General features: G+C 48.0%; 3 protein-coding genes across 3 annotated transcripts; 2 read left to right on the top strand and 1 right to left on the bottom strand.

The window, feature by feature from the left end:
- The first annotated feature begins 1,273 nt into the window (after positions 1-1,273).
- On the top strand, positions 1,274-3,387 carry EV420DRAFT_43706 (phosphoglycerate mutase-like protein). The gene is made up of 9 exons (XM_060482115.1): positions 1,274-1,614; positions 1,671-1,879; positions 1,969-2,029; positions 2,089-2,250; positions 2,302-2,489; positions 2,547-2,648; positions 2,707-2,802; positions 2,860-2,976; positions 3,039-3,387. Exons 1-9 carry the CDS (start codon positions 1,441-1,443, stop codon positions 3,229-3,231), a joined length of 1,302 nt encoding a protein of 433 aa, XP_060339375.1. The 5' UTR covers positions 1,274-1,440; the 3' UTR covers positions 3,232-3,387.
- A 1,431-nt stretch (positions 3,388-4,818) lies between these two features.
- Positions 4,819-6,079, top strand: EV420DRAFT_1258716 (uncharacterized protein; the record flags this gene model as incomplete). The annotated part of the gene is made up of 4 exons (XM_060466910.1): positions 4,819-5,068; positions 5,123-5,299; positions 5,360-5,845; positions 5,898-6,079. 4 exons carry the CDS (start codon positions 4,819-4,821, stop codon positions 6,077-6,079), a joined length of 1,095 nt encoding a protein of 364 aa, XP_060339374.1.
- A 245-nt stretch (positions 6,080-6,324) lies between these two features.
- On the bottom strand, positions 6,325-8,143 carry EV420DRAFT_43639 (uncharacterized protein). The gene is made up of 8 exons (XM_060482112.1): positions 7,760-8,143; positions 7,654-7,711; positions 7,544-7,599; positions 7,340-7,490; positions 7,116-7,287; positions 6,940-7,060; positions 6,749-6,889; positions 6,325-6,695 (listed from the first exon to the last, which is right to left on the bottom strand). Exons 1-8 carry the CDS (start codon positions 7,823-7,825, stop codon positions 6,570-6,572), a joined length of 891 nt encoding a protein of 296 aa, XP_060339373.1. The 5' UTR covers positions 7,826-8,143; the 3' UTR covers positions 6,325-6,569.
- Positions 8,144-9,488: the final 1,345 nt, after the last annotated feature.

The raw sequence follows: 9,488 nt of genomic DNA, 5'->3' as shown, positions 1-9,488 counted from the left end.
CTTCCATATTCTCAACTCATAGCAGCCGTAGCCTGAGGACGTCATCCAGCTCTCACTCTATTTGGTCGTCTGCCCCGACGCTGACCACGGTTGTCCTTGCTCACGCCCTTCAGCTGATGAAGCCTTGTTGAATCAATATCCAGACACCTTTCTGCCTTAATATTCCTACCTCTTTTTCGCTCTACAACCGTCGCGATGGGCACAAAAGGACGTTCGACACCTCGTATCGTGTGCTGCGCAATACCCATCGCCCGTGCAGCTAGCAAAGTCTTAGTCGTCACAAGTCGCAAGCGGCCTGATAACTGGGTCTGTGAGTGCTATTCGTATTCCGTTTTATTCCGCTGTTTCTCTGCGTTCTCTGTTCCGCTATTTAAATGTCGTCATTGCCAAATGCTGACTCCCTTTTTCTCGGCACCGCCGTATAGTACCGAAGGGTGGCTGGGAGTCTACAGATGTGAAGTTGGAGAATGCTGCGTTGCGGGAAGCCTTGGAAGAAGGTCTCACCCTTTGTCCCTCTATCCGTCACCTCACCTCCTGATTCACCTCCCTCTCTCCTTTTGCCGTGCCCCGCTGGTGTTGTCTGCATCTCCATTAGCTGGTGTACGTGGAACAATAACGCGCTTCGTCATCACAATACCGACGCCGTCTGCAACGTATCACTTTTACGAACTAGACGTCAACACGCTCGACCAAGACTGGCTGGAACGCAACGAACGAAAACGCGAATGGGTGGACTATGCTGAGGCTATCAGAAGATTAGAATGGAAGGCCGAGCTGTCCCAGGGGCTCAAGCTGTCGTCGCTTGCCCCATCGCGGTAACCTCACGACGAATTTCGCGTCTGTATGATGGAAGACGGCGGAATAATCCCAAAAGGTGGAACGCTTTCATGGCAAGGCTCATATTGACTTTCTCCTTGCATTTGATCTCAGTTATATAGAGAAGCATGATACGGCCAGCGCACGAGAGTTTCTTTTTTAAATTACGTCTCCTCATTAACGATACCCACCCATCTATTATCACACACATCTCATCGTAACAGTCCAATCTCATCGTCCGCTTCGCATCGTCACACATCTTGCTGTCCGTATTTCAGTTACACTCGTTCGCAGTTTTTGTCCTGGTATAGATTTTTCAAGCACTATCCTACTATCGGGTTCAAAATTTTCGCAGTACCATACCAAAATTTTAGATGTAGTTTTATTATTATTGCACGGTCGTGGGGAAGCAGTAATGGCGAAGTCGAACTTGCACCGATAACGCACACGGATCATGAAGCGCTCCGAATACGCGCCACATGTAGCTCAGGGTTCACGGAAGATACTTGGCAAGAGAATACCCCGATTTCCACGCGTCCCACACGGAGCTAAGCGCTCACGGCTCTCGAACAGCAAAGTCCTCTTTTGCAGCGATTTTTTTCTCTGAAGGAACATCAGTTGCCGATGGTACCGTTCAAAGCTCTCCAGTATCTCCTGAGCGTCACAGGTTTCGTTGCTGTCGTTTCAGCCGAAAAATACAACTGGTTGGGTAATTTGTCTCCGTACCACAAGGCTCCTGTTCCCCGTGGAGTATCCGAGACGTTGCCAGAAGACTGCACCGTTGTGCAGGTGATGCTGGTGCGTAGCTTCGCCTGTGTAACCCGCGCCACAATCTCATATTCCTCTGCATTCAGTTGGGGCGTCATGGCAGTCGATGGCCTCTGCAGTCGGAACTCGTTTTTATCACGAATCTCACAGATAAACTGGCCGCGTCCACGGAATATATTCAGAATGCTGATCTTCCTGAAAACTTGCAATTCCTGAAGAATGGCTATGTCACGACTCTAGGCCACGACAACCTTACCGCCCCGGGTAGAAAAGAGATGTTCGATCATGGTGTAAAGTACGTACACTTAGTTCCATTCGATCATGTTCTAGCGTCATCCCACGTTCCGTTGCCTCAGTGCTCATCATTTCTCGGTTTTATTTTAGTTTTCGGCTCAAGTACCAACATCTGGAGGCTACCAGCGTACTTGCTGGAGATGAAGACAGGGTAAGGATGTGCAGTATTTATTTGTATTGTGGGACGGGTAAGATGGTAACAACACCCAGGTCGTGGAATCAGCCCAGTGGTTCAGTCAGGGATACTTCGGTCGCGAGTGGGCTGAGCTTGAGTCGAGAGTGTTTTCTACTATCCCTGAGGACGAGGTTACAATTTCCTGGATTACCCCGATGGACACATGTGCTAATTGGGCGTACTCATACGGCGGAGATGTATGTTCGTCCGCATTCGGGGCGTCTTTGACTCATTTAATTAACTTCTAGGCAGTAGAGACATGGGATTCCGTGTATCTGCCTGCGATAACCGAGCGTCTCAACGGCTTGCTCCCTGGTGTCAACCTGACGGATGCTGATACTCACGGTGTACTGTACGCTTGTGCATATGATTACGCAGCACTGCGCGTTTCCCCGTGGTGCGATGTATTCAACCATGATGAACTTGCCAATTTTGAGTGAGCCGACGGTCTTCTACCGTGAACCTTTTTCTCATAACTAATCACTGAGATTAGATACGAATTGGACATCCTCATGAATGGCGCGTTCGGGTATAATCTCCCCGGGAACATGGGCCCCCTTTTGGGCACCATTTTTGTTAACAAGTTGATTGAGCGGTCAGTAGCCAGAATCGGCTACCACGGAGCCTGCCGATTCATTCCTTTCTCTTTACAGGTTCTCCGACTCGACAGGAAATGCATCCGCCGTTTATTTGGAATTCGGTCACGACACAACGATTGACACGGCTTTTGCCGCCTTGGGATTGGCGAAGTAGGACGGCGTTCTATCCAGGCAACAGCGAAACTGACAGCTGATATTCAATGGCAGGGACACTCCCCCGCTCTGTGCGACCGGACCCGTGCCGCCGAACAGAGCCTTTCGTACTTCCACTCAAGTACCGTTCGGTGCGCAGATGGTATGGGAAAAGTTCACATGCACGTCTTCGTAAGCCATTGTTTCAATTAACTTGTCATTGATAAATACAACCTAGCTCCCTTCATTTTCAGGTTCAGCGGACCGCAGATTCGCCTCATTATGAATGACTCTCCATTCCCCTTATCGGCATGCGCTGGGACCGAACAAGATAGGTTGTACGGATCTTGTTCCTTTGATAAGTTCGTGGACTCGAACGCCTTCAGTACATCAGTTTCTTGGGGCGATGCGACATGGAATGCAACTTGCGGCGAAGCAGATCTCTGAATCTCAGTACGCAGGGCAACGGCGAAGAACCCGTCTTTTTCGACAAATGATTATGAGTTTTCATTTTCTTCGGGATCAATCTACGAGTTCTGATTCAGTTGTTATCGAACTACTTAACTTCCACAACATCGACGCGTGACATCACAACCCGTGCTTGTGACGTTAGTCCGAATCGACAGCTCTGATGAATGCCTCAACCGAACGCAACCCACGAATCTGTTCTCATGTTGACTTCTCTGTGCACCGCATTCTGGTATATGATTTCCGTTTTTCCTTTGTTCCTAGTGAGTCTAGAACTATTGACTGCGAAACTGACTCGCACTGTTTGCCCATTCTTGTACTAACCTGTCAGAAAACTTTTCCCAAGGATCTAATGTCAGAAATAATCGCATTACGGCCATCAATCGGTGGTGCGTGGTATTTAGTGGTGTGATCGGTACACTGGTCGCTAGTGCTGGTCGTCTTTTCGCTGGATGTTTCCGGACCCGACCCTCAGTCACGAAAAATTTCGTCCCTTTGCTGCCATGTTGAATATGTTGCATTATTCTGTAAATGGGTAAAAACTTTTGATGCACGCGTTTTGTGCCTACGATCTCGGACTTGAATCTGGAGATCATTTCATATGCCCATTGCAGAATTAGGTGGGATTCTTAATTCGTAGGATGCCGTTTCTATCTGACGCTATACAGTCCATCTACGGAAGCTATGTCACTGTCCTTGGATGGATGACACACCCTCACCTCATGTTCTTTGCATGAGGTTTGAAATGCCAAAATTCACTTAGGCAACTCCACACTCCGCGAAGCTACAAGATTTAGCTAGGGAATCTCTTCCCTCAATATGTCAAGCTTTCGAAATAAGCGCAATCCACTACGCGCTTGAGATCTTATTCAAAAAGTACACCATACGGGCGCAAGGAGACGAGCGAATCGTGCCCTGTATCACTTCGGAAATCATTTCTCACCAACCGCTTCCGGGTGAGTTTTGGATGTCCCGAGAAGGCGACGTGATGCACAGCTTTGATACGACCGGGAAACTACCGTACAATCAATAGGCGATCGAGACGTACCTTGCAATATTTGTGCTCCCGAATGATCGATACGCGTATCTGAGGCAGGCCTGTGGCTTGCGGGGAGACTCACACCCGATTTTTAGTCGTCGCCATTCCGATCAATTTGGCGCCTGGTCCGTTTCGAAACCCATATGTACCGTCGGTTCTCGCCACTTTGGTCCTACGAGTTGTTATGGTACCCGATACGTTTATTCCAAGATGCCAAATTCCGCAACCAGAGAACCGACTTCGTCAACCAGTTCGAGAACAACCCGTTACGCAAAGTCTAGGCGATCTTCTCTTCGGAAACTATGAACCAATGCGTTACGGCTGGTTTGGAAACGGTTTTGCAAACATCCTCGATCAGCTCATCTCGTAGATCATTACATACAGGATCAATGCCTCAACGATGGCATATTCAGGCAACTTTACGCTTCTTGACCCGTCACTCTGGCCTCAGGTGCAACTGAATCTAGGAGTCCCAATTGTATATAAATAGAGGGGAGTCGATCCGTGTTCTCGACTACCCTACTCTCATGCCTTCATACGCCGACAACATTTCTGCTAGTTACGTCGGATTGTCCACTGTTGAGGATCTATCCTACACCCCTTCTGCCGATGAGCAGTCCCGAGACGTTGCACAGATCGCTGCGACTGGTCGCAGGAGCTGGAAGACGTTGAAGGGAAAGGGAGAGGCAGTATGGCCCCCCAATCTGTACGTAACATATATTGCTGATCAAGTCAACGCCCTGACAGTGTACAACAGGGAGGCCGCATTGATTGAAGGTGAACCGTAATTGTACCTATCCGCAGGCGCTGGTACTCATCGTCCCCGCAAAGCCCTCCAGAAATACAAACCAAGCCCCGAACTTCGCTCTTCCAAATCCCCCGGTCGTTTCCCCATGCGCAACCGTTTCATTTCCGACTATATCTTTGATTCCACTGGTAAACGGCGGACGCCCAAGCAGGTGGGAAGTCGGCTACAACAAATGAGGGACACATGCAAAGGCGAAGAAAGTAAGTCCGTGATCACTGGATCATATTTAACGGCAAATAATAGCGATCAATTACTTGTAGTTCTCAACCTTATATGCCGCCCATTCGATAACGATGTGGATTTGGGGACCGGTTCCTCAAATGGAAGTCCCGTTCACACCACTTCGCCACTGCCAGACCTTAGAGGCCAGCAACCTCCCAGCCAGCGACTGAACATCTGGGTAGACATAATTCTCGAGCAACCGTATCCTAGACAACAACCTCTGGTCAACTTTGTCGGAAATCGCAGGGACTCACCTCTTCACATTCGGCTCGCGCCCTTAGCTTCCGCCTCTTCCTATCACGCATCCCTACCTCTTTCCGGATCAGATCCCACCATAAACTTCATGTCGCCGTACCCGGTCAATCAACAGTGCACTTTCTCTGCCTTTGTTGATACATTGAGTCTCCCGATACACTCGGAAGTCGCGCCGATGACCTGTCTAGGTTCTCCCATGGATCGCACAGGCTGGTTATACAGTGCCTCTCTCTCTCCCAAGTTCTGGAAGGTCATTTTCAATGACTCAAGTACGTAGTATATTATTTTCAGACGAAACTGCCCTTTCTGATATATTCTCAGACCCAACGCAATACACCATTGTTCAGAACATCTTCGCTCAAGGCTATCCGGGGCAGTTCAATGGACCACTTCAAAATGACAATGCGATGATTTCCATCTTCTATCAGTTCAGGCGTCCAACTTCTCATGCTTATCATACGTATAGCGACTCATACGTGCGCTTTTATCTCCCTATCTTTTGACAATACATTCACATCTACTACTTGACAGTCTCAACAAGCGGTCAACAGCTCCCGTCAATGGACACAACCATCCATGTCTAATTGGTCTGGATCACCCGAAAGTCCTAGGCAGATGACGAACTGGCGTTCTGACAGTGGCGAAAGCTGGTCGTACTCGCACCACTCGCATCCTAGTTCGACGTCGGCGAATAGCCTCAATTATAATTATCTCTCGTGAGAGAACCACGCCGTAAAATTTGTACATATTGACTTTCTAGTTGCTTCGCTCAGTACGAGCGCCTGTTTTCATGTCTTACGTTATACTTCATGCTCTGAGGAAGAGATAAGACGTTGTCCGTCTTGGTATAGTAATGGATTAATAATAGTACGATTATTTACACGCTCTCGCAGACTACTACTTATCATCTCATTAACATATTGTACATAGGCAGTACACTTCTGTAATAAAGCTTGATGCTATCTATATATACATTGGTGATACGATATATGCTCATGTACTACCGTCAGCGCGGATTTCTCCATCAATTCCCCCACTTTGAGTATGATTCGAGATCTCCATAACGTTGAACTTGTGCAAACTGTAATACTCTTGGGTGATAGCGACGCCAAGAACACTCTATTGACCGGCTCATTCATTTCATATTACTAATCTGCTAAAGATATGCGTACCTTGAACACTTCCACTAGGATGAAGACATCAGGATTTGTTAAATTGACAACATGCTTTACCGGCATGCAGTCAGCGATGCTTTGAATGATGGTAGGACGGGATAGCGACGTATGGTTTCGGATTCGAAGCTCTATCTTGTACTGCATGCTGTAGTTAGTACAGCGGCTGGAAATCTGAGCATCGTACTTACGCTATATTTTCGTTCAGGGTCGCGAGCAAAAAATGGCTCGAATGTAGAGCGACACAGCGCTTGTATCTCCGGTATATTGGTGACACATGATCCTGATACCGGCACGAACCTATGACAGTATCTAATGGAGACGAAGGCGCTGAACACGTGGCACGCTTCGAGAGTAATTGACTAACCTTGTACGCATGAATCCTGTTTTCTGGACATTCCTGATATGTGTCTCGACCAATCGGACAGGATCCACCGGAGGCTTACAGGATATAAAAACCACTAAGATCAGTTTAGTATTCGGAAATATTGGAACACTTCTAAAGGCCGAACCGCAAGGCGTATTTGTTTGACAGTTAGCTGGAGTAAATCAGCGACACTCTACAACCGGGGAGGCACACAGGTTTCTTACCGAATCTCTGTTCGTGTCTGGGTCTTTTCATTGCCGATATCTCATTGGATATTTGTGCTTCCAGACTTAGCGAGGCATCCCCAATATCGTCGTCGTCATCTGAATCGTCGTCTTTTTTCTCGCCTTCGAGTGGCCATAGATCAGACGCTAGCTAAAGGATAATAAGTATTAGAAAGTTAAGTCGGAAAACTTGAACACGCCCACCGAGTCAAATAAATCATACAGTTCGCCGACCGTTTGCTTTTCTTTTCCTTTGACACCTGAGAGTAAACAGTGTCATAAAGGTGGCACTGATTATTTGTTATTATACGTACAGCTCACCCACACCCCAGGTCCATCGATGTGTCTTTTGCTCCAGATTGGAGTCCCATCCTAGATATCTGACTTAGTTGAAGGTCGACGATTGACTTCAGATCATACCGAGCGATATTTCTTCTTCCTTTTGTCCGGGCCTTGGGACTTTCGTTTCGACGACTGGTCGGCCATCGTGATCCGAGTGAAAGGAGAAAAACCGCATTCGGCAAATCACGTTCTGAAAAGGCAACTGTTTGTTCGTACCGAACAACCGTGTCGCGCCCACTGAATCACTCATTTCCTACTTATCTAAACTTTCTCCGAGTCGGCCTCCGATATAAACATTGTCTCCATTCTCGAGAGTACTACACAGCGTGGTACAGAACTCTATACTGTTTGTGCCCTAGTTCTCCGACTCGTGTAGTTCGCCGGGTACTCTATACATTGCTTTCTGGAAACAGAGGAGTTTGACTGGCGCTACTTAGGCGTGACTTTGACCCTGAATCCGGGAACTACAGACTGAGCTGGTTCATAGTCTGTATTGTCTCTTCAGTGTGAATTGCCGTGCAGTGCAGCGCAGCGCAATGTCCAACTTGGCAAGTCTAAGACTCGACACTTGCTCTCTTCCTCCGCTCTTCCCGGCTGTCTATAACAAGCTGTCATATACCTTTAAGACGCGGCGATCTCGATATTAACGCAATCCTTGACCAACTCTACGATGGTTGCACCGTTGTCATGTCACGAAAATCACAATGGACGACTGCGTATTATCTTCTAACACCTAGTTGACACTCGAGGGACCTAACTGTCTGATGCAAATTTATATTGAATACGCCTGAATACACGGGTTTGTGGCATTACAGCCAGACATGGCATTTGGCAGAGTCTCTCAACCGCGACTAACCTAAGATGCCGTGAGTTATTCAGGGTGGACCTTATTCGTGTCTGACAGCTAATATTTTATCCGTAGTTAAGATGCTCCCAGCCTCGAAAGAAATTGAATGTGATTTGTACCCGTCTCTTAGCCCCTCGCTAAATTGATTCGTCTCTTTGCGCCACTGCAGTGTCTATAGAGAGTCTGCGCCACTGTCGGCCTAGATCGAGTGACTGTGATAAATATTGAACTTAGCACTCGGTGATTCGCGATAACTTTTCCGTATGTGTGGCCTTTGACACAGGATCCCTTTAGTACCCGATGGGAGGCCAAATTGTCCCGTCGATCTGACGACACCTAACGTTCCCGGTACGCAACGGTCTGTTATTTGACACTCAGCTACACCTTCACGACATGATTGACTCAAGCCAGTTGGACCTGCGGTGAACACCTTATACGACATCGGAAAGATCCTACAGAACTGCACCCGTAGTGCGTGCCCCAGGTTCCGGGGTGGTGGCGGCATGTGGATCGAAACTTGAAATCTTCCACGCCAGCGTGCAGGAGCCCACGTACTGAATGCGCGTTCACGATCGGACCCAGCGCATTGGAAGGACAGAAGGACTGGGTTCAGTTGTCGAACTATCTTTTAATAACTGTATTCGTATTCTCCTTGGTAAATTCATTTCTATCACCAATGGGTGGCTCCAACATCACAAACTACGTTCAAACGCTTGAGATGAGTCGCAAGGATCATGTTCTAGCGAAGTTGTTTTGTATTGTTCCTCGTCGGCTTCGGGCGCGAAAGTTGTTTTGGATGTGAGAACGGAATGTCTGCTTGTAGTCAGAACACACGGCGACCTAGGTCATCATCGCGACGCTCACGTATGGAAGAATCGTCAAAGCCCAGTTTTTCCCTCTAAGCTCCGTCGCGCGAGCGCCCACTAGTTGTTGCCTGTAGTTTCAAGTCCATTCTCACCG

This window comes from Desarmillaria tabescens (genome assembly GCF_030435595.1).
Source record: "Desarmillaria tabescens strain CCBAS 213 chromosome Unknown EV420scaffold_1, whole genome shotgun sequence".
NCBI lineage: Eukaryota > Fungi > Basidiomycota > Agaricomycetes > Agaricales > Physalacriaceae > Desarmillaria > Desarmillaria tabescens.
The sequence above is the reverse complement of the archived record's forward strand: the minus strand, read 5'-3'. Positions and strand labels throughout refer to the sequence as shown.

Coding starts and splice junctions, on each gene's coding strand:
- EV420DRAFT_43706 (XM_060482115.1), top strand. CDS start 1,441: ATGGTACCGTTCAAAGCTCTCCAGTATCTCCTGAGCGTCACAGGTTTC. Junction 1,880..1,968: donor ATGTTCGATCATGGTGTAAA/GTACGTACACTT, acceptor GTTTTATTTTAG/TTTTCGGCTCAAGTACCAAC. Junction 2,977..3,038: donor AAGTTCACATGCACGTCTTC/GTAAGCCATTGT, acceptor CTTCATTTTCAG/GTTCAGCGGACCGCAGATTC.
- EV420DRAFT_43639 (XM_060482112.1), bottom strand. CDS start 7,825: ATGGCCGACCAGTCGTCGAAACGAAAGTCCCAAGGCCCGGACAAAAGG. Junction 7,288..7,339: donor CAGACACGAACAGAGATTCG/GTAAGAAACCTG, acceptor GATTTACTCCAG/CTAACTGTCAAACAAATACG. Junction 7,061..7,115: donor ACAGGATTCATGCGTACAAG/GTTAGTCAATTA, acceptor CGTCTCCATTAG/ATACTGTCATAGGTTCGTGC.